The sequence below is a fragment of the Dysidea avara genome, chromosome 7 (assembly GCF_963678975.1).
Source record: "Dysidea avara chromosome 7, odDysAvar1.4, whole genome shotgun sequence".
NCBI classification, from domain to species: Eukaryota; Metazoa; Porifera; class Demospongiae; order Dictyoceratida; family Dysideidae; genus Dysidea; species Dysidea avara.
In genome coordinates, this window is record NC_089278.1 from 32,638,309 (window position 1) to 32,661,896 (window position 23,588).

Genomic DNA, 23,588 nt, shown 5'->3' on the forward strand with positions numbered 1-23,588 from the left:
AGTTACAGTAGCACAAGATCCTTCGCGAACTGTTACCTAGACTAATTCTAATTATTTCCGCAGAATTTAATTACAATCAAATCGGAGTAGTTTGTCAGATTTACTTTTGGACGTGTTAATCGTGAGATGTCTTCGTTTCCACAGTTTAATTTCCCAGGAGGTTCTGTAATGAGCGCTGACAGCAGTGGACAACCTCCACCAGGGAAACGACAACGACTGGATAAACCGCTTAACATGGGCGGGTAAGCATCTCCTTTTCTAAAGGCACAAAATGCTTTACGCTAACGCATTAAAAATTTGTTTACAGAAGAATGGATGGCATTTTTATCGACGACGATGATTCTACGAAGAAGGCTAAATCTGACTTATCAAAGTAAGGCTATGTTCCCAATTCATTCATGCGAGTTTGTTGTCAAACATTTCATCTTATATCATGTATTGAGAAGTGGAATTATTTAGGGAAGCAAGACAAGTGAATTATGGAGTGTACTGAAATCTCCACATCATCATCATGATAATTACTGGTTTTATAAACCAGTTTGCATTTTAGTAGATGTGATTCGTATCGGCTTGTATGTTGTTGTATTTGATAATGCATTTGTGGAATTCTAAGGAGAATTTTTTTGAAGTCATATTAGTCACAATAATAGTGAATACCTGTGTAGGTTTGTTGCATGAGAGCAGCTGAACATCTTCCTATTGAGGCATTACTTTAGTAAGCCTTTATTAGTGAGCTATATTTTGCTCTACTTTTGTAAGTAGAGTGCTGTTTAGTTTCTGGCTATTGTGGTAATGTGGTATCACCAATAAGTTTACAATGTCAGTCCATGGAAGCCTAATCTTGGTGTATTGTATCACTACCAGCTGTTTGTGATGTATTTGACACTCTATGATGATAGTAATGTGTGTGTGCGTGCGTACGTGTGTGTGTGTGTGTGAGAGAGATAGAGTGAGTGGGTGAGTGGGTAAGTGCACATGTGCACACATGTGTGTGTAGTTGTAGACTACTTTGTAGTGCTACTTACTTCATTCACAAACAAACATCTTGTATGTGCTAGATATTTTGGATCAGAATACAATCTATTGGATAACAGGTCAATTAATAATGGAAATAGTTCACTAGTGTAATAACTTCTTATCCTCAACATAACTCTGTGGTGTAGCTTGATAATATCGTTTGCATAAAGTTATATATTTCAGTTATGTGTTTCAGTTATGTATTTCCTAGTACGAATACTAGCCTGAGGCAATGTAAAAATTAGTGACTCGTTTTGATTTAGTCCAGTTTAAGTCTTTATTAGTCTTCTCCACTTGTGTAACTGTCTTTCCTGTTTCATTGCACAGAATTTTAATTGATTGATTTTGGGCTCTTGGTACACTATCTTAATGCAATCTGGTCATTAGAAGCATTTGATTGTTTCCAGACCAGGAAACTGTATGGCTATATGTGTATGTCTTGTTATCCTCATACACAGATGACTATATGTGTATCATGATAGGCTATTATTGCATCATGCTGCTAGTATTTCAGGAAATCTGTTTGTATTTCATGTTTGTATTTGAATTACAGGAAGCAACATTGTGAAGTAGAGAAGAAGCGTCGTGACAAAATGAACTATTACATGTGTGAACTGGCTACCATGATACCAGCTTGCTCTGAGGTGCCACGTAAACTTGACAAGCTGTCTATACTAAAGATGGCCGTTGAGCACATGAAGAGACTCAGAGGTCAGTGGTGAATGATGTTGGGAGTACATGTAGTACATGCTACATGTAAGATTAGTTGTACCTCATGACCTCATTATTAAGCCACCCCACCTCTTTATTGAGACCAAGTTATCTGACTTGGATTTCTGTTGTAGTGAGTACTGGTATAAATTTTTGTGATCAAAAATTCACATGGGTATCGTATTGTCAACAGTTGTGAAAGAACTCTTTTATAAAAATATGTGTTAGTATATAATTGGGATAGTATAGAATTTGTACAGATGGGAAAATTTTGATGACTTGCTATATTTGCTATATGTTTAAATTAGTCAACGTTTTTGGTATGTGAACTGCTAAAGAAAGCTGAGAGGGTCATTAGAATATTTTATGCTGTGACCATATAGTTACTTGTCACTTCTTTACTAAGAATTATAGTTGTAAGTGTGTGACACCTGTAATCAAGTGTGGTGTCTACCATACAGCAAGTTATATGTGTGAGGTCCTTGATTTTACAAAGCAGTCTAAACACCCTATAGCTTAGATTTCTGCAATCAGTAAGTTGGAGCCCGTAAAGTTTTGATAAAACTCTTTTGATAAGATTTTCAGTTTTTCATCAGAAAATTCACAGCCATATTTTTACAATGTTTGCTCATGTAAAGGGATGGGCAGGATAATTGTGATTATTTTGCTGGCATTAATCGACATTGTCTAATTTTCATCAAATAGTGATAATCAAAATTGGCATTTATCGTGTAATAATTGTGATAGTTGAGGAATATTTAAAAAGAATAATCATTCATCTTGAATATTTTGTGAATATTTTAGTGTTTTTTGTTACAGCGGTTAAGTGGACAATAATCATGATAATCGTAGTAATGGCTCATGACAATAATTGTATGGCAGAATTGTCAATACCGCCCATCTGTACTGCTCAAATGGTCTGTGTGTGTTGTGTCCAGTATTTAGAAATTAACATTGACACCTCGTCTGGTGATCTAGAACTGTTGATTGGTGTTGATAAGGTTAAGTCTATTCTGAGAGGACTGACTGAGGTGTTAGTGATACTCTGTTTGGAATTCCACTTTCTAATATTTGTCTTGGTTTGACAGAGTTTCTACATAATATTAATGGCAATGGCACCTTGAATAATTATTACTAATTAAGCCCACTGAATAGTTTTTTCTTAAAAATTTGGACTACCTAGAAATAACGCGAGTTCTTGTACCAGGGTATGGACAGTGTAAATATCTTGTACCAGGGTAAATGTCTTTGTTGATGAATGAGGATGGTGAAGACGGAAGTCCTACTTGAGAAAATAGTAATCCTTTGCACTAATACTGTAGTGGTGTGTGCCCATTTCAAGGATCACACAAAACTAGGAAGATGAAGAAAGCTCTCAGACAAATGATAGCGACAATTGGCTACCATGAAGAAGGCCAGAGATGAGTATTGCAGCCACCAATCAATAGATACTGCTATATACTTCACCTACTATCTCATTAACTTTAAAAATATATATATATATATAATGCTTGTTACCCTCTGGTATGAGATGTGGACAAGCAGGTTGGCTAGGTCAATTTGTACACAATTGAGGGGTATTTTATGATGGCCAATGGGACACAAACTTTTAATTTCTCTACATGGTACACAGTGCAAGAACATCTGATTACCACATGTATCCATACAGGGGACCCGTATGTTAGTCAGAATGACAAGCCTGGTTTCCTGTCAGATGATGAATTGAAGAGACTTCTTGTAGAGGTTAGTACAGGTTATTACGTACATATGTTACATCTAGGCTTCATCAATTTCATCGTATTATAGTCTAAGAGAATTTTGTTGGGTTTTTTTTTAGCAATATTGATCCTCAATGCACGCTTACTCATTCACTCGAAAACTATGCCAAAATGTAATAACTAATAATGTCCTGGCCATGCACTATTTTAGTAAAGTATATGAAAGCTTTTATCCTCAGCCAACTTAGCTGTACTTTTTGTAACTCCTATGATGGCGTTTTTCTTCACAGGCTGCCAGTGGGTTTATGCTGATCTTATGTTGCTCCAATGGTCGTATACTGTTTGCTTCAGACACTCTACAAGATGTGCTTGGAGAGGCTCCCGTGAGTACAGAAACGTGTTTGTGACATATTGCTGTACATTGTGTGTTAATTAGTTTTGAGTTCTGAGTACATGTAGTGTAACTTTTGTAAATCTTAGTGGATTTTTGAATTGGTCTGTTAAAAGTGTAGGTTACAGACCTAGCATGAGGATTTTTGTGATTAAAAAATGAGTCATTGTGGGATTGGGTTATAATGTCGTACTGAATCATCACACAATGTTAAAAATAATGATCAAGGAAGAGTGAACGTCCTTTTGTCGAAAAAATTGAAGCTCTGCCTATGGCGTCACAGCGGTGTACAGAACACGTGTATCGAAGAAGCAGCTTGTGTGAATTTATACAATGGGAACGAGTTGTCACAAGTTGTGCCTTCAGTGGCACCACAGTAGTACAAAGAACAGGCACAGTTTCGAATATGGACCACACCCACATTACACGTAGCACAAAATAATGTTTCCACAAGGAAGCTTACCCATTTACAGTAGGTAAAGTCCATCCATAGTTTATAGAAGACGAAAACAGCCTTAAAACACTCTAGAAACAGATGGGCACTAAACAGAATTTTCTTAAAGATCTCATTATCCTCCAAAGATCCAAATCATATTATGCATACCATTTTTAAATTTAAAAAAAAAAAAAAAATTTCCTAATAGTTCTTGTATATATGGTAACAATTTTTTTAAGCAACTCGCATGCACAAAATTTTGACCAATCAAAATTGCTTTTTACAAAACTTCAAACTAAAATTAATGTACATGACGTTTGCTTTATATTTTTCTATCACGCAAGGAACTATCCCCTCTGTTATATGTTTTAACATCAGTCCCTCTTATTTTGGTGTATAAAATGTGACCTGCTGAGAGCTGAGTAATACTAGTTATCATGTTTCCTCAAATTTCTTTACATGTGCAACTTCTTTGTTGTCTAGAGGGAAAACCAAGGAGCTTTTTAAATCTGGTAAATGCTCTGGAGTTGTAGACGCAGAGAACAGGAACTTTTAAGCAATCGATTTGTATAGTGACTAGGCTGAAAATAAATCACTGCAGCTTATTTAATTGTTTATAAGTCACAAGGGACTTGTGTTCAAGGTATACTGATTTGAGTTGTCTCACTGCTTACTGAAAACATTGAATTTTGTGTATTATTATTTATTATTTTTACAGCATGCATTTTTAAACAAACGTTTTTTTTTTAAATTGCCAAACCAGATATTATGTAATCCAAACTGGTCAGGTTTACATGTCACACATGTTGGATTGTGTTAAAATAGTTTTAGCACCATCTGCAAATGAAGTCCCTTCGGTGTTGGTGTATATAATGTTGGATTTGGATGATATGAGACCAAAATCTTTGTCCATTGACCAAATATCTTTGTTGTTTTTAAACTTTTTTTTGTTGAATCCATAAAAGAAGTTCTATAGCACCACCAACAAACAGATGGGAGCCATGCAGCTGTTTACTTTACCAACTATAAACTGTGTGAGTAAACAATACTTACTAGTGCACACTTTTGTTATCCTAATATGGGTATTGGTCAAGTAGAAGACCTAGCAGTGTGATGATGTATATTACCTGGTCAGGTCTCATCATCATGGAGCAGTTGTGCTCATTTTCTTGTCCATGAATTGTGTAACTGGAGCAGGAAGCTGTGCTTTATAATAATGAGGGTTTCCTTTTATGCTTAGACAATGGTATGCAGCATTTCGTTTGATCTGTGGAGGTCTATAATTAGTGAAGACACCTCCTACCAGGTATCCTATTGGTAAGAGACCTGGCTCAATAAGACACCTGTTTACAACCTCAACATAACAATTGTAATTTTGTTTGTCATCATTTAAAAAAAAGAAATAATACAGTTTAAAAGATTAGTACAAGTTTTTAAACAGTTCAGTAAAGTTTTTAAACAGTTCAGTAAACACATAAGTAATCATTTTTTACATATCAGTTGTAGTAGCAGAAAGTCACTTGAAGTTAAAGTTAATAGTGAAACCAGAGGCTCCCTCAAAGTTCCAAGGCATAGTGGGAAGGTTAACATTAAGGCATACCTTTTGTGTGTTTTCTTTTTGCTCTTCTTTGATGCTTGCCTTTTCTTCAACTTTTGGTGTCTTAATAATAGTTCCATTTAATACAGCTGACGTTAACTCTTCAAGTTTATCTGTACGTCTCTTGTATGCACGCACCCCATTGACACTCCTATGACCAGTGCGTTGCATTATGGAAGCTCGTCCAGTTGTGCTTCATACATTCTGGTAGTTGAGATAGCTCGCAGAGAGTGGTTTGTGAAGAAGTCAGGTACTCCAGCTTGTTTCAGTAAACGAGGTATTGTTTCTGCCAGCTTATTATGCCCAATGGGCACATGGCTATACCAACAATTTTCTGTTGGATTCTTTGATGGAGTCAAATACAATGCATTGTTTGGGCGATCATTGGGACACAGTTCACTATATCTAAGAAACAAGTGCACTAAGCATCGCGATGGATTGTCTGTATTTGCATGATGAATGACACGTTTAGGGGTAAGTTTTTGGCTATTTAATCCCCCTTGATTAGTTTTAGAAATGATGTATGGTACCATACCTTCCTTGCGGACAACAGTTATTTGACTTGGGTTGTGTCGAAGACGCCGATGTTCTTCTCCACTCCTAAGTGCAAAGTATAATCCATTTAAGTATACCAGTGTATCAACAAGGACTTGTGGGCTGTGATCACCCAGTAAGCCACTTTCCCATAGTTTGTCTTCCATCTCAGCAGTAATTAACTCTGCTTTTCTCTTTTCAACGTACTTTCCAGTCCTATTTAACTGCTTCAGCTTACCATCCAGCACACCACGAAATTCAGCAAATGCATCATCTTCGAATATATTAACAACTTGGTCAGTATTTTTCACACTCCGTTGAAGACCACAGCACAATTGATGTAAACTATCAGGGTTGTATTCTTTACCTGACATCGCCCTCGCTTCAAGGATAAATCGACATAGCCAGAAGTTCATAGCTTCCACCTTCATAAGTACAAATGTTTTTTCTAGTACGTGTCCACTCCCTGCTTCATCAGAGGACAACTTTTCCACTCGCTGTGTAGCCCAATTAAACCAAGCTCTTTCTGCCCATTCCGTATTCTGTTGTGTCTTTTTTGGAATAGCTGACATTCTTACCATTGAAACGTCGCTGGCACTTTTAGCACAAGAAAACCTTGTACTAGCACAATTACTTTCTGGTTGGCTTTCTGCTTCTGTCGTAAGGGTAGGTAGGGTCTTTTGTTCAGACTCGGTGTACTTAGCTAACTGTTTTTCCACTTCCTGTGATGCTTCGAGTAGTAATTGATCGATGGCTTCTTCGCTATCATTATCTGCCCTTGATTTCTCATACAATTGTGATGCTTGTATAAGTAATTCATCCTCAAACTCATCAATCTTAGTGTCGTAATCATTGAGGCAATTATAAGGCGGTTTGTCCTCCTGAGTGTCACTATAAAAATTCTACCAAATTCTTCAGGAACTGGCTCACTAAAATCGCCGCGATATATCAGAGACGGACTAACCACCGGCACAGCTTTCGCTTCCATTGTCTAAAACACCTAGACACTCGTAATACGGTGTCTTCGAGGATTTAAAAACCATCGGTGACGTCAACAATTACCTCAGCTGCGCCTCGGTAATTATTGACGTCACCTCAGGTTTTTAAATCCTCGAAGACACCAATTACGAGTGTCTAACTATTACTTAGTAACTGAGGATGGACCAAAGTTTAAAGTCCTGCTATAACACTTGTTTAATAAACATTTGAGGACAGTCAACCGCAGGACTATTGGTTAAAATAGCCTCTTCACATTTTTTTTGTTTCACCTCTGTTTGCACTTTACAAACTGGTCTTGGCACTGACAAAAAAAAGTGTCTTAGATGTTCTCATGCACATGTATTTATATACTGGTGTACTCTGTACCTAAGTCACGCTTTGTAATTCTGTTGGCATCTACTGTAACAGTTCATAAACAGTAGATTATAAGATTATGTCAGAAAAGCCTGCAGATTTATTTGTACTGTACATGTTATAAGAGGTGTGCTACTGATCTGTGTGTTTCATTGTACAGGACAATTGGATGGGACACTGTTTTTATGATATTCTTCACCCTAAGGATGTTCAGAAGGTTAAGGAACAGCTACACTGTTTTAACATTAATGACAGTAAGTCTGTACAATGTGTGTAGTGTGTTTGTGTGTTTGTGTAGTGTGTGTGTGTGGGGTGGGGGTAGGGACGTGTTTGCGTATTTTACCTGTAACTTTTAAACTGAACATTGGTTAAATTTTATACAACAGAAAATTAGGAGTTAGTGAAATTCTACCACGTACTTTACATAGTGTACATGTACATGTGATCACTGGTCATACTAGACTAGTAGACTGTCTGAACAGGCTTCAACATTTGCTTTTTCCTGTTACAAATTTCTCAGTAAATCACATTAGTGTGTCACAGTGATGGAAGCTGATTGCATGACTACCAACTATTATACAATGATATCCTAAGTTAGTGATATCCTAAGTTAGTGATATCCTAAGTTAGTGGAATTTTCTACTGACTGACTAAATAAATAACCAATGCCTTCAGACCAGCATGACTGAATTTAAAACTGATAGGTGCTTTTATCATACTACAGGCAGTACGTACAATGCATGCATTATGGACTTTCCTTTGTGTCCCACTTCTTTTTGCTGACAACTAAAGATGTTGATTCAAGGTAGCGCACTAAATGGCTTTGTGTTGAAAATTGTCCATGATTTCTGCATCACACTTCCAACAGTCAAAGTAGTAAGCAGTAAGCTAGCTTCATGTATTGTTCTCCATGTGGGGCTGTGTAATGGACTTAATATAGTCAAAAACTACACAAAACATCTACTTATTAATTACTGTAATACAGGGGTGTGGATGCTGTCTTACAATTATAGCCTCGTATACAGTATCTGGCGATCTTGAGCTAAAGCTTTGATTAATATCCTTCTCAGCCCAGGTGGAACTCCTTCTTATCCTCACCACCAGTAGCAAAGGGCTGCTCTGTTAGCGGTGAAACTGTGAACCATCTTCCTTATACAGTGTTTGTCTTTTATGCACCCCATGTACTCTCTGTAGTTTCAGACATGTCTTCAAGGCAGGTACACTTCCTTGAGGAGTCTTGTTTATAGTGATGTGTGATACTGACATACCATAGACTGTGGTTATTAGGTGCACTTGGTTATTAAGTACTTATTGTCTGTTCAGTGCACACGATAAATTTGTGCTGCACATCTCTGCCGATAGTTGAGAAAACTATGCTATATAAAATGGCATCAGAAGGCCAAAAGATTGCTGTTTTCTCAACTGAAGCAAATCTATTTCACTGAATACTGTTGTCCAACTTGCTTGAAAATCGTGGTGGGCACGAGTATTGCCCTCATAGCAGAATGATCATTTATAAGTGCATGCGCTTAACAAGTGTAGTAATAATTCCTCTGAAAATTATAAGCAGATTTGCCTAATAACCAGAGTCCATGGTACACTGTTGTATCACATTATTGGTACTTTGAATACACAATCACGGAGAATACGAATTACCGTATTTACTTTGTTGAACAGGTATGTACTGTGTTCTTACAACATATATTGTACTCTGCAATATTTTCTCTTTCTGTAGCTTTGCAGTCATGCAATGAGCAAGGCTTGGACAGTTGTAAGTTGCCTTGTCATTTATGCTGTACGTGTAACATGTGTTAGAAGGGTGTACATTTTAGAGCATAGTTAAACAAGCTGGTGTGAAGTTTATTCTAATTGTAGCACACACCCTAATGTAGTAGTCAACCACTTATAAATGATATTGTACTGGTACACTTGTTTTTGTTCACCCAGCAACTGTTGTGCTCCATGGTCAGGCTATGAATGGACTCCGTCGATCATTTCTTTGTCGAGTAAAAATGGGAGGAATGAATGGGGAAGCTGAATATCAGGTACAAACATGCACCCTAACACACACAACACACACACACACACACACACACACACACACACACACACACACACACACACACACACACACACACACACACACACACACACATACACCACCACCACAAGGTAATTACAACAACCCTTCCCTCACAGCAGGGTATCAGTGATAATCAAGACAACAGAGACTACACACAGGCTGAAGAGCTAATCAGATTATATCACTCTGCCAACCAGATGACCCCTGGCAACCAACAATACTCTGTACTGCACTGCAGTGGCTTCATCAGGTAATTGATAATTCATAAATAGCTCAGACCACAAAGTGGTTGCATGCTATTTAGAATTGTATTAAGAAGGTGAAGCTGTTCTAAAGAGAAAACTGGTCAAACACCTTTGATATGAGAGACTGAGCCTTCTGAAATATAGTTTATTATGGGCACAAACAAAATGGATTTCTTTTCAATTCTTCTCATTATTTTATATGTATTCTAGGGGCACTTAAGCATTGTGTATGCCCTTCCTATGTTTGACAAAAATAATTGTTCTTAAGACTTTTTATTGAAGAGCATAATTTTTATTCCCATACTTTAATAGTGTCCTGATTTGGAAAGTCCAGTTAAATATGTGTGACCGTCTCAGCAAACTAGTTCTGAATTTCTTTTCATTGTCTAAGCATTACTGTATCTGGGTTACCAAAATTTCGGCCTACTATGGTAAGTGGTTTTGGAGACAACAGATATAATAAAGAAACAATCAATTTGTACAGTGACTTTTAAATGAAGCAATGATAACAATTTTGTGTACATTTGTCACATCATGAATAAATGCATATGCCCTGGAACAGAACAAAATCATTCAAACTCTCCATGAGCAGGTGAATAAGATGGTGCATAGGTTTAATTGATTTGAGACTTTGCTTACCTGAGTATATGGCTCGATTAAAATTTGCATATTGTTTCTTTGAAGCTTGTATATTAAAAAAAGTATGCTTGTGCAAACTAGGCAGGTTATTGCTGAGAGTCACATATGCTTGTTGTGTATGTTTATAAGTGATTTCCTTTCCTTACACCAGAGCGCTCACATCCAGTGAGAAGATCACACTGAATGTTGATGAAGAAGGTGTCACGCAATGTTTAGTAGCCATCGCAAGATTACAACCCTTCTCTCGTCAAACGGAACCTGAGGCTGCTGTGGTTGACTCTAACGATAGTGAATTTGTGGCTCGTGTCGGGTTGGATGGCAAGTTTACTTATATCGACCACAGGTATTGTGTGTAGTGGTTGTGTAAAATGCTGTTTGTAACATGCTGTTTGTAACATGCTGTTTGTAACATGCTTTATGGATTTGTTAAACTACATGTAGTTATTGTTGCTTTTTGGTGTATTGAGTTCAAACTGTTGCCTGTTCCACTACAGGGTGGTGTCAGTGTTGGGTTATGTACCACAAGACCTCGTGGGTGAAGTGTCCTACCAGTATTATCACCCTGATGACCTGCATAGGATGGTACAACTACACCAGAATGGTATGTATGAAGTGTGTGCGTGTGTGCGTGTGTGATACACATAGGTATGTACTGTATGGTATGGCATTGTGGACTTAGTACTGTGGTTTACTACTTCATGCTAATGGTATGCTAATGGTTTTCTCATGTGTATTCCTTTCAGCTGTCAAATATCGTACTCCAATGCCGACCATACAGTATCGTTTTCTCAGCAAGAAGCAAGACTGGGTGTGGCTGGCTGCAAAAGCATTTGCCTTTGTCAACCCTTACTCCCAGCAAGTTGAATACATCATCTTCACCAATGTACTGCTGAGGTGAATTGTGTGCGTGTAGTGTGTACAGTGCAGTTATCTGCACTGCCTGGTGTTCAGCCTGAAGTTGTGAACAATATACCCTTTAAAACATTAATGTTGTGTGTGTGTGTGTCATCACGACCCTCTTTTCAATTTCTAGCAAAGCTGGGGTGGACCCCAATACTAGCAGCAGTACCAATGGTAGTGAGGCAGTCTCCATGTTACCGGACTCAGTGGGTACTCCTCAACAACCAGCACCACAACAACAACAACCGCAACAGTCTGTGACTGCACCGTCTGAAAGAGTTAGAACCCAACCTCCCAGTAACCCTGCTACCAATGCCAACATGCTTCTATCCAACCCTACCCAACCAACATCGTTATTTGGGGCACCACCAAATATGTCAAATGGTCATGCCATGATGAGCTCAGCAGCAATGTTCCCTAATGGAGATGCGTCCTTTGGAAACATGCAACCACAATTACAAATGGGTAATGCTGCAATGTTGTTTGGGCAGATACCAGGCATGTTACCGGGAACAAGTAACCAAATGGTCACCGGACAAGCTGACACATCATCACAAATGTTCAGACCAGGACTACAGCAGCAGCAAGTAGACCCCATGATGGGGGGTAGTAATAAGAACTTTCAACAACAAGAAGTGATATTGAACCTCATGAAGGAGTACGGTAACCCAGAACAAATTGGATCCCTGTTTGACCAGCAAATGGCTGACCCCTTCAATATACAAATGCAACTTCCAATGATGGATTACTTTGACTGACTACACATACATGCACACACACACACACCTCACTGAATCATTCTCAATTGAAATCTGTCTATACTGTATGTTATAATGTGTACATACTATTTTTAAAAGAATTTAATTTGCATATTGCATGTTGATCTGTTGTATCTGTAATGTCGTTTTTGTATTTGTAATATATTGTTTAATCATAACATTTGAGGTAGCCTAGCTGTGTCACAATTAATAATTCTTTAGATACAGTATGGAGAATATAGTATCTGTGTTGGTACAGCTTGTTGCCAACTGTGTAAGGTTTTGGGAAGTATTCCCGGGTCAGTAGGATTCCCCAATTATATAGAATATTTCAGACAGATAATAGACACCTGAGTATAAGAACAAAATTATTGCACTCCATGTGATTGTACCTCACACTAGCTATCATGTAAGAGATAATTACCTTGTGGTAAGGCATTTCTTACGAGCAGTTGATGTTCTAGCATGGAAAATGTGCCAGTACAACAGTGGAAACAGTCACCATCTATCTAACCCGAGTTAATCCTGGTGCCAGCATGAGGCACCCTTTAAGGTGACACAATATCACTGTTCATTCAAGCTTCACTCTTTCTGTTTATACTCCTCTAGTTATACCCAAGGTGTCCTACATGTTCCGGCTAAGTGATCTACCCAAAATCAAGTAGACCCCATGATGGAGGACAGTAATAAGAAGTGATATTGAAGTTCATGAAGGAATATGATTTAGACAGTGTTGGTGTAACACGTTATGTAATATTATTACTTTTGTGGTAACTAAGTAATATAACGAAATATGCTATAAAAACAGGTAATATAACTCAAGTTACTTTACTTACAAATGTAACACGTTACCTAAGTAATATAGTTACTGTAACGAGTCTAATATTACATAATATTATTACTACAAATAACGAAGTTACTAATCTCGTTAGTTTATCCTTTGAGTAACACCTAGCCACAATGAAGTAATGAAGCCTACTGGATGAAGCTTATTCACCAGCTTCTTACTTATAACCAAGATTTGCACATTGTCCAACAATGCAATCATGTCATGTGATAAGGTGGTAGTTTCACACATGACAGCTTAAGGATGTGGACACAAAGTAATATAGTATTATTATAGTTACTTTTATTTTATGAGCAATATCAAGAATATGTAACTGTAACTAAATAGTTCAGTTACAAGTAATATGTAACTAGTTACTTTTACAAAGTAACTTTCCCAACACTGGATGTAGATCCCTAATGGCTGACCCCTTCAATGCAACTTCTACTAACGAATTGAGTGTTCTATAACACATGCACACCTACCTCACTGAATCATTCATAATTCATCTATACCACATGTTATAGTGTGTAGTATATAGCCAAGTGAATAATGTTGTCACTAAGTAAATAACAGAATTTAAAAGTTCATGGCAGCCTCAAATTGATTTTTTTAGCAAATATTACAATAATTCAATTATGTCCCAAAATTCTGTTTAATGCCCACTATGTGGTCACCTAAATTTTAAAATGGTACTTGTTCCCTTTTGCCGCTGGCCCCTTCAATTGTGCATTGTTTGTTGAACTGTTGTGTTCACATATTTTCATAATGTAATAATAATATGCTATAACATGTTGTCGATTGGTTAGATAATCTATATCTAGTGGCATAGCTACCACTTGAGGTAGCTGCCTTGGTAAAAGCTAGGAAATTGTATTTGAATGAAGTACTGCAAAAGATCAAGGTACTCCAATAGAGCAGTCACCTCCTTCAATAGAACTATCATGCTTCACCTAAAATTTTCTGGCTACACCCTTGGCATCACAAGACAGTGATGCACACATTAACTAACATTTCACACTTACAATTCTTAATTTGACAATAAAAAGGGCTGTACCGATTACCTGGGAAGTATCTGCAAGTGCCTTAGCTGCTAGTTCATCATTACACACGTTTATTTGTAATGTACATTCATTATCAGTTTATTTGTGTAGTGCAAACCAGTTGAGTCAGCAGCTAGTCTATGCTCTACTATGATTGAGTAGTCTAGACAAACTGCTAACCTGCAGATTGCTCTATATTGACTGTTCTATTAGAGTATTTCCTGGATCGCATTTTCAGATAAATTTTCAGCCTTGACTTTGCCTGTTATTACAGCATTATGCTTGACGTTTTCAAGCACTTATTGTGCCTGTAACTATACAATTAAAAAAAAAAATTAAAATCCTTTGATCTTTGGGAGATAATGAGGTCCTTAAAATAATGTTTACAATTCCAGACCATGAATGATATCAAGTGTATAACTACATACACAAACTAAGTGCTTAATTAGCACCAGTGTTGGGGGTATCGCGTTATGTAATAACTTTGTGGTATAAGTAATATAAAGAAATATGCTATAAAACAGGTAATATAATTTACTTACAAATGTAACACGTTTCCAAAGTAATATAGTTACTGTAACGAGTTATATTACATAATATATTATTACTACAAGTAATGAAGTTACTAATCTCGTTAGTAATCCACTGAGTAACACCTAGCCACAATCAAGTAATGAAGCCTACTGAATGAAGCTTGTTCACTAGCTTCTTACTTATAACCAACCAAGGTTTGCACATTGCCCAACAGCAATCATGTCACATGGTAAGGTGGTAGCTTCACATGACAGCTTAACACAAAGTAATATAATATTATTCAGAACTATTTATGGCAACACTTCACCACAAATTTCTCTCCTGACAATCCCTGCACCTATCATTACTGCTGTAGATGCAGCAAGTGCTATGATTCTGGACTGACAATTAACTTTACTACATAAGTTTAATTAACTACTATTCAGAACTATTTATGGCAACACTTCACCACAAATTTCTCTCCTGACAATCCCTGCACCTATCATTACTGCTGTAGATGCAGCAAGTGCTATGATTCTGGACTGACAATTAACTTTACTACATAAGTTTAATTAACTCCCGGCTGCCAGCACAGGTTGCTGGCAGACCATCAATGCAACTTTTTCTTCATCTATACCCACCTACACATGTATAATTGTAATTGTATGTTGCATTGTAAAGCATTAATAATAATAATAATTATTATAGTTACTTTATTTTGGGTAATATGTAACTAGTTACTTGTAAAAAGTAACTGTCCCAACACTGAGTAGTGCATATGGAAAGACCACCTTTATACACTAACCAATCTTGCACAGCCACCTGCCTCTTAAGGCCTTGAACGTTGACCCAAAGGCTTGGGTTCAAGTTTTAAAGTAGTGGGGATTGATCTCAAACTGGAAAGTTTCTCATTCAAAACACATCCATGCATTTGATATGGTGAGAACTCAGAAAGACTTGTCACCTTGAGTATCACATGCATGGCAAACCTTGTATACCTTCGTATGCATACATTAACAGTATGATTTAGAAGTACAGAACACAAATGTGATCAATTTGTAGTTGCACATTAATTTTATAGCACAAATTATAAGTGCCAAAAAAGTTTGTTCATATTCCTAACTTGGTTCTTCTCCAATGCCGTCTCTTCGCGTTGTATCTGCAAATAATTCCATTTAACGCCCCACTTTAAGATACAAGTCTCCAACTACTCTTACCTAATTTTAGAGCCGGTTTTCATACGAAACCACTGCGGGATGGGTCTGTTTTGCTTCATTTTACGAGCCAGTTTTCTCTTTATCAAAAAAGTTTTATGAGACGCCTACAAAAAGTACACTCAGTAAACCTAAAAACATCTCTGCCATGGACGAATACAAAAAGAAACGCATACAGAGACTGCACAAACACTTCCTAGAATACTAACAAAGACTACACTTACCATTCTTGATGGATTCGTATCCTCGTGCACGTTGACGCGTGCGTCCAATAGAAGGAGAGGTAGCTTTAATTAGAATTATTGCTTTTGCACCATCACGAGATATGGACGGGCCTGTGACTACCCCGGTCAATAATCCACCTCGAACAACCTCGCCACAGCGGTTTAGTGATGATGGAACGTACACATTCTTTTGGTGAGTCAGTATAGCACCCCGCATGGTTGGCTGCAGTTGCAGGTGTTGGTAGGTGTCAATCATACGGTTTTTGCATAAATGCGTATTGTGTTGCAAGAGGGGGCAGCATATAGCAAGAGAAATTTAGGATATTACGATGAACAGGGATATACGGTATTAGATATCCAAGAACCGATTTATAGAGGAATTGTTTCATGAGAGGATATTTAGTATTTGTATCCAAGCTTCAGAAAGGTGTTAATGTGTAAATTACACTCTTGAAAAATTATGGAATAGCTGCAGTGAAGTGATACCTTGATCTTGCTTCGAGGTTTATTGAAAACGTCATGAAATGTAACCACAATAATTTTTGATATCTGTCCTTGCTCATTTTCTAGTTACCTTTCTCTATTGTGCTGTCCATCTGTCTTTATATATGTACATGCATACATCTGTAATATGTAATATCAAGAGCTCATAATATTAACTCAATACTCTTAGTAATATGTCACGATTACAATGCATACTGCTAGCCTGCCTCGTTTATGTATAAAATTTAACACTGGTGTGTTTCCCTCTTCAGGCGTGCTCACACCTTCACAGCATTATTAGTAATATGTTGTGTGTTGGGTTATGTCAGTTTTATGGAGGACACCCCTCAAGACCCCTCCTATAACCATCAGAGGTAAACCGGCCACACTACGAGACTGTACTAGTGTATGTGTTCTGTGTTACATTACTCCTTTATTGCTGAGTTGGGAATCCATTGCCTGTTGACATCATTCTACAATCACAGGTAGTACATAGCAACAAACCTTGTGTAGTACACACAGTTTAAACTGCTGTATCCTAGCAACCTACATTATCTGTGTGTCTGTCTTAGATTCTGGCCTTTGTGTATCTACAACTAGCTGATTTAGTAAACGACCTATATTATTAGAACTCATATGGACCGTGGACTGGTGACTGCAGATTTTGTCCTGATTATTACAAGGTGTCCACCCCTATGTAGATGGTTTAAACATCAGGATGCTGGTCCATGATTCCTTTTGTATTAATGTAGACTCATCTAGAGCACTGAAATATTAGGATACATCACTCTTTCAGCGTGATCCTTATTTCTAAGGTGTCCAGAATAGAGGAGCTGCACTGTACTATATATTATGTATTTGAACACATGCACCTGCAGAGACTCGTTTGTGTATTGACGACGTATGGTGTTATTGTTACAGAGGTGTTATTGCTGTGATCATCATATTCTTGTTAATTGGGATCATTCACATGCCAGATGGACCATTCATCAGGCCCCATCCTGTCCTATGGCGACTAGTGTTGTGTATTAGTATATTATATGTGTTGATGTTGATATATATCTTGTTCCAGGTAAACTGTGTCTGTGTTTGCGTGTGTATGTGTGTGGTACATTTGTGCACGCAATTATGTACTGATCAATGCGCCATGCAATCATAAAAAGATATTTCGTAATTCTTTTCCATCTTTAGACGGCAGATTCAGCTCGTCAGTTGCTCCGCCTGTATGACCCTTCACTTGGTGTTCCACTGGAGGAGTTGTCATATGCTGAAGACTGTAGTATATATACACCAGGCAACCCCAAGGGTACCTTCCATAATGTGATGGTGTGTAATATTTGTAGTGTGAAATGATAGTATTAACTTTTCTTTAGTTTTCGTTAAATAATTTATGCTCAATGGGGATGCTTGCATTTTTATAGCTGACTTACATATTAGCAAATCTAGCTGTGTCCATGTAGTTCACCTTGTACTGATACTTTTCCTTTGATTTGCTACTAGTCGCCAAATTGTCTGTTTAGTAGTAGTAGTTGCACTGACTGCACACACTTAGTATTACACTGACGTATAACTGTGATATTGTCTGTTGTTACTTTTCTTTTACAGATAAAATTTGATGTGTTTGTGTTCTGCCATACAATCGGCTGGTGGGCAAAGGTGAGAAATATATGTAGCACATGTGTGTGATAGTTAGAGGCTATTATAGAACAAGATCTTAAGTTACTGCAGATTTCACTTCCATTTAAAATTGCACGGTGTCCGCCAGTGTGATATTAGTACATGTGTCCGCCAGTGTGGTATTAGTACATGTGTCCGCCAGTGTGGTATTAGTACATGTGTCTGCCAGTGTGGTATTAGTACATGTGTCCGCCAGTGTGGTATTAGTACATGTGTCCGCTAGTGTGGTATTAGTACATGTGTCCGCCAGTGTGGTATTAGTACACAAGATTTAATTGAAGTTGCTTAGGCCACGAAAAGTTAATTGTATGTTTCTGGTTCCCTTCCTGGTCATTTTTTTTGCTGAATGAATTGCACAATCACCATACAATAATTTATAATATTTTGTATATGTTGAAAAGTTTTTGTCTTGTACACTTTTTTCTTATAAAGATGCACTAACTTTATACATCAACTTTGTTTTTCCCTATAGCCTGCAAATTCCATGTACTGTACCGCATCAAAAAAAAAAAAAAAAAAAAGGCCTGGTCACCTAGTCAATGTTGGGGAAATAGTAGGACCAGAAACATATAATTAACTTTGCACGGCCTTACATTGGGTGTGAAGATTTCCAGTCTGTTTAAAAGGTAGCTCAGTTGAAAGGTGGCTCTGTGGAGGATTGAAACTTTGGTTTATTCCAGCATCACACAAGTGACAGGATATTTAAATGGAAATAAAATCTGCAATATTGTACTCTGTTAAATGTATCATTAAAGAAATAGTTAAACTGCCTCTTTTAAGTGTTGACATACAGAAGTGAGTTGATGATGTCCTTGTTATTGTAGGGGATAATTCTTCGTGATGTTTGGTTGCTCAACATTATTAGTTTCCTGTTTGAGTTGATGGAGTACACATTGGAGTCGCAGCTGCCAAATTTTGCTGAGTGTTGGTGGGATCATGTGAGACACTAGTAAATGTAACAGTTAATTGCATGTCAGTTATACAATGTGGCTAAACAAGTTGATGTTGTGCTACTTATAAAAGCCAGGTACCCAAGCCCATCCCATTGTAACTATATAATTTACTTTATATTCATGTGATAGATATTATTGATAGCAAGAGTTCATAATATGTATGTGACCGTCTCAGCAAAAACCCGACTTGTTCACACAAGCATGCATATTGAGAAAAACGAAATTTAAAATATTTCGTAAAATTACGCATGCTACAAAGAAACATACGCAAGTTTTTATCAGTCCAGTATTCGAAGAAGGAAGACTCAACTTGATTAAAACTATGTATCATCTTATTCGCCTGCTCATGGGGAGTTCGAAAATCTCTGTTTCGTTTCTGTAATGTCAACGGTATGCGTGTCACGTGCGTTTGTTTACGATGCGGTAAACGTAACAAGATCGTCATCATTTCTTCTACCAAACCGCCTTCATATCCATATGCGCAAGCATTTACAGGGCTAACACTATATCTTGACTAATGTGTTGATCCATGGTGAACATTTTAAGTCAAATTGCAACATTGTAGACTAATCCAAACGGAAGTTATGACTGCGAATGTAAGTGCCTGTAGTTTATTTCCAGTATGGTCGCTGTACAATTCGATTATCTTACTCTTCCTACTGTCTAGTGCTATAAATTCAAAACTACACACCACAGAAGACTGAAACCTTGGTGATCCATTCCTTGGACACTGCCAATAATGCTGAGCGAATAAAAATAATATTTTTAATTGTGCGAACAAGTCGGGTTTTTGCTGAGACGGTCACATATACTGAGGAGAGTGTCCTACTCTCATATACCCCTGTAGAAGGGTGTATCGTGAGGTTATGATGTAGCACTTCTGAGTTCGCCCATTTTTCTTTGTATAATTAATGTCATTAGTTGAACATGGTATTGATTGAATGCGTACCTAACAACATTGCTAGCAACCAAATTAACTCCAGCTGTAAGCGTTTCTCACCAAGCTGCAATCATTCTTTCATGGGTTAAGACCGCTTCGTAGGCGTTTCTTGCTAGGCCATTCGCGAACACGACTATCCTGAGCGTCGCGAGTGTGAAACAGTGCTAACAAGTCTTGCACTTTTACGGCTGCCCATACGTCTCAAACCACAACATCTTGTCGTTACGTCATAACTTCAAACTTCACGATATGCTCTTCTACAGGGATATAGTTCAATGTATTTTGTAATTCGGTAATTACGTTGCTATGCACTGCTAAGGAAACGTAACTATAACAAACCACTTTAAACTACAAATTATGCACAGAAGTATCTTCTCAACTGTTTTATAGTGTGTCTATCGTGCGAATTGTATAGAGAAAGCCTCGAGGCTGCCCTTCATTTTTGTTCGCATAAGTATGGGTAATGCCCCCCTTTCAACTCGAAGGATACGTTATCTCTGGTAGCCTAAGAGGCCTTCATTGTTGTTTTAAAGTTGTAAAACGTCTATAAAACCGAAAGGGAAGACCGTCCAAGAAGTATATGAAGAGTCGCCATACCCATATTTCAGACCGCCGAGAAGAAACCACCTCAGAGCAAAGTTTATGTGTGTGGAAGTTTAATACAGACTTAATTTAGCTTTCAATTCTTACATGCTGTCTGTCATTTTTAACGTTTTTGCTCACGTGGGTGCGTATGGACAACAAACATAGGTAGATAGGACACACGCACACGTTTTTACGAAAACTATTTCAGTAAACCAGGAGCGTGCCCACAGCCAACTGAAAAACCAGGCGCGCACGCACAGCCGACCTTTGGCCTGCTGTGGGCGTGTGCCTAGTTTAAAAATTTATAGGACAACAGCATTTTTATGTGGTACATGGTAAGCAATATTATTAAAATTGCATGCATGTAGCCTGTTGTTTTTAATGTTAAAAAAAGGGTCAGACCTTATGAATGTTTAGAAAATGTCTTTCAGACATCCTTGGAAGTGTCCTTGTTTGAGAGGTGACCTGTTTTGCCAGGGTTCTTTTGAGACCAAGGTGTTTATTAGCTTTTAGAAATTGTGAATGCTTTATTAGAATATTTTATTTTTGTCAGAAGACATTTTATCACTGAGCATTTCTCTCATTAGTCAAATAATTAGTGCAATTAAATATTTGCATAATCAGAATGCGGTAACATTACTGAAAATAATGCATATAGCCACTTCACTTTCAGTAATTGAAAGAAATATTGTCTAGTACCATTATTTCTCTTAATGCAGTATGCAGTGATTCACCAGTCATAATTATGTTACAAAAAAGTAAACAAACTAGTACAGTGAAACCTCACTTAGTGGCCACCTCATTAATAAGGCCACCTTGTTATAGTGGCCAGGTCCAGAAAGTCCAGATGTATCTTCCATACTATTCCATTGATTTAATTTTTGTTAATAGGACCACCTCATAAATAAGGCCAGTGGCCTCATACTGCAGGGCCAAACTGGTAAAACTAACACAATATTCCCTCAATAAAGGGGCCAGCTGATACAGGCATTCAACGTATCACTGCAAAAGTTGCTGCTCCTGAGTAGGGCCTGCCAAAAGCTATGTCAATAGTTTTAGCAACGTGCTTCATGTTTTTAGCAGCCATTATGCCTCAAGTAATAAATAATTCTATCTGTGCATTATGATGAAACCTGTAGTATACATATATAGCTGTTACAGCAACTATAGCGTTGTTGAAAACCTTGATGATTAAGCCACTTTGTTTATGGCCGGATTAATGAAGTTTTCATTAATAAGACCACCGGGCCCGTCCCAAAGGTGGCCCATAACAAGGTTTCACTGTATAAGAGAATTTTAACTTTTAATTAGGGTGTGTGGAAAGGGAAGCAAGAACCTCACCACTTCTGGCTGAAATAAATTTTCCTCATCCTTCACCTTGACCAGAATCATTAATTATTTAAGTTATACACGATGACACTGACTTTTATTGTGACAAGTGTTAATGGACATTGTGTGAATTGACTTTGTATTCTATTCTAGTGGATAATGGATTTCATAATTTGCAATGGACTGGGAATTTGGCTAGGAATGCTCACTTGTAAATATTTCTCTATGAAGGTATATTTATACAGATCATTTGAAAGCTTTAGTGTAAGATGCTGATTTGTTTGTACAGGAATACCATTGGACAGGTTTATGGAAAATACCATCTCTTCGGTAAGTGCCTATGTACTGTCCTTAATAGTACAACTAGGTGCTTATTATATAGAAGCTTTTTAGCATAACTGTCCATTTTTGAAATTTCCTCTGAAGAGATTCTGTTTTGTAGTATTGAAGTGTTTTTTTAAAAAAAAATTATTTATTTTTGCAACTTTTAGTGGTAAGATGAAGCGTTTGGTTGGACAGTTCACGCCTTATAAATGGACGTCATTTGAGTGGGGATACACAACTTCTTTCCAGAATTTTTTATTAGTTTGTTTTCTAGTGTTTTTGGTAAGTCAATCTACCTATGATGATGGTGATAAAATATTATTTTTCATCTTTTCTAGTGGACATTACAAGAGTTGAATGTTTTCTATTTAAAGACAGTTCTATGGATCCCACCCAGTCATACACTAAATTTCTACCGGGAACTGTTCTATGGATTTTCTGCTGCTGTTGCAGTACATGAGGGATACACTTATTTAAAGACAACGTAAGTTGTTTGTATGCATCGGAAGTGAACATCTCAATTTAGGGACACCCTGATACCTTGACAATCAAGGTACTAAATGTTCACATACATTCCTTCAAGTTTGTTGCAGAAGTGCATTTTACACCCTGAAATTTCATGTCTCAGAGAATTGAGATGGATATCGTTTCTGACTGTTTTATTAGAGTATTTAAGATGTATTTTTTTCACTTGTAGTGATCCCAATGATCCTAATTGTAAAATTGGTCGACAGTCCTGGATATTGATGGCTGCTCTAGCTATTGAAGTACTGATAGTGGTGAAGTTTGGTTGGGAGACCATCACACTGCCGATACCTTATCATATTTGTGTAGCATGGGCTGTAACCTTCATATGCTTCTCAATCTGGGTGTTCTGGCATTTCACATTTCCATTCAAAGACTGGCCAATCTTGGGCCCTCGCTATAGGAAGCTATTCAGAATAAAAGAAGATTAACAAAACATTATTATAGGTATAATTTAGACTTTGAGTTTATTTTATTACAGTGTTATCAATGAAAATTAATGGTCATCCACACACATCCAATTTACCAACTCTGATGACACATAACTTCAGATTGGAAATGGCTATTGAA

The 23,588-nt window shown here is 37.4% G+C and overlaps 2 protein-coding genes and 1 long non-coding RNA gene across 5 annotated transcripts; 2 read left to right on the forward strand and 1 right to left on the reverse strand.

The window, feature by feature from the left end:
* The first annotated feature begins 31 nt into the window (after positions 1-31).
* LOC136261466 (protein cycle-like) lies at positions 32-12,577 on the forward strand. Of its 2 annotated transcripts, none has more exons than XM_066055476.1 (13): positions 32-242; positions 308-373; positions 1,571-1,728; positions 3,398-3,471; positions 3,737-3,829; positions 7,918-8,011; positions 9,493-9,528; positions 9,705-9,802; positions 9,960-10,090; positions 10,876-11,067; positions 11,219-11,325; positions 11,468-11,618; positions 11,758-12,577. In XM_066055476.1, the coding sequence occupies exons 1-13, from the start codon at positions 127-129 to the stop codon at positions 12,380-12,382; spliced, it is 1,941 nt and encodes a 646-aa protein (XP_065911548.1). In that variant the 5' UTR covers positions 32-126; the 3' UTR covers positions 12,383-12,577. The 2 variants fall into 2 exon arrangements, with proteins under 2 accessions (XP_065911548.1, XP_065911547.1); XM_066055475.1 differs by having other exon boundaries at positions 33-242; positions 9,957-10,090.
* Positions 12,578-15,981: 3,404 nt separating this feature from the next.
* Positions 15,982-17,076, reverse strand: LOC136261480 (uncharacterized). Its single transcript, XR_010703919.1, has 2 exons — positions 16,203-17,076; positions 15,982-16,085 (listed from the first exon to the last, which is right to left on the reverse strand). It is a non-coding gene; the product is annotated as an uncharacterized lncRNA (long non-coding RNA).
* Positions 16,246-23,530, forward strand: LOC136261470 (phosphatidylserine synthase 2-like). 2 transcript variants are annotated; one of them, XM_066055481.1, is made up of 11 exons: positions 16,246-16,395; positions 16,958-17,059; positions 17,607-17,757; positions 17,877-18,011; positions 18,291-18,341; positions 19,187-19,300; positions 22,323-22,400; positions 22,459-22,499; positions 22,661-22,775; positions 22,832-22,977; positions 23,191-23,530. In XM_066055481.1, the coding sequence occupies exons 1-11, from the start codon at positions 16,304-16,306 to the stop codon at positions 23,447-23,449; spliced, it is 1,284 nt and encodes a 427-aa protein (XP_065911553.1). In that variant the 5' UTR covers positions 16,246-16,303; the 3' UTR covers positions 23,450-23,530. The 2 variants fall into 2 exon arrangements, with proteins under 2 accessions (XP_065911553.1, XP_065911554.1); XM_066055482.1 differs by lacking the exon at positions 16,246-16,395 and having other exon boundaries at positions 17,039-17,170.
* Positions 23,531-23,588: the final 58 nt, after the last annotated feature.

What these genes read in the sequence shown, in the direction of transcription:
- LOC136261466 (XM_066055475.1), top strand. Translation starts at nt 127, where the DNA reads ATGTCTTCGTTTCCACAGTTTAATTTCCCAGGAGGTTCTGTAATGAGC. An exon ending in ATGTGCTTGGAGAGGCTCCC is followed by an intron (nt 3,830 to 7,917) that starts GTGAGTACAGAA and finishes TTCATTGTACAG; the next exon opens with GACAATTGGATGGGACACTG. An exon ending in TTTACTTATATCGACCACAG is followed by an intron (nt 11,068 to 11,218) that starts GTATTGTGTGTA and finishes GTTCCACTACAG; the next exon opens with GGTGGTGTCAGTGTTGGGTT.
- LOC136261470 (XM_066055481.1), top strand. Translation starts at nt 16,304, where the DNA reads ATGGACGGGCCTGTGACTACCCCGGTCAATAATCCACCTCGAACAACC. An exon ending in GGAACGTACACATTCTTTTG is followed by an intron (nt 16,396 to 16,957) that starts GTGAGTCAGTAT and finishes TTCCCTCTTCAG; the next exon opens with GCGTGCTCACACCTTCACAG. An exon ending in CCCTCCTATAACCATCAGAG is followed by an intron (nt 17,060 to 17,606) that starts GTAAACCGGCCA and finishes TTATTGTTACAG; the next exon opens with AGGTGTTATTGCTGTGATCA.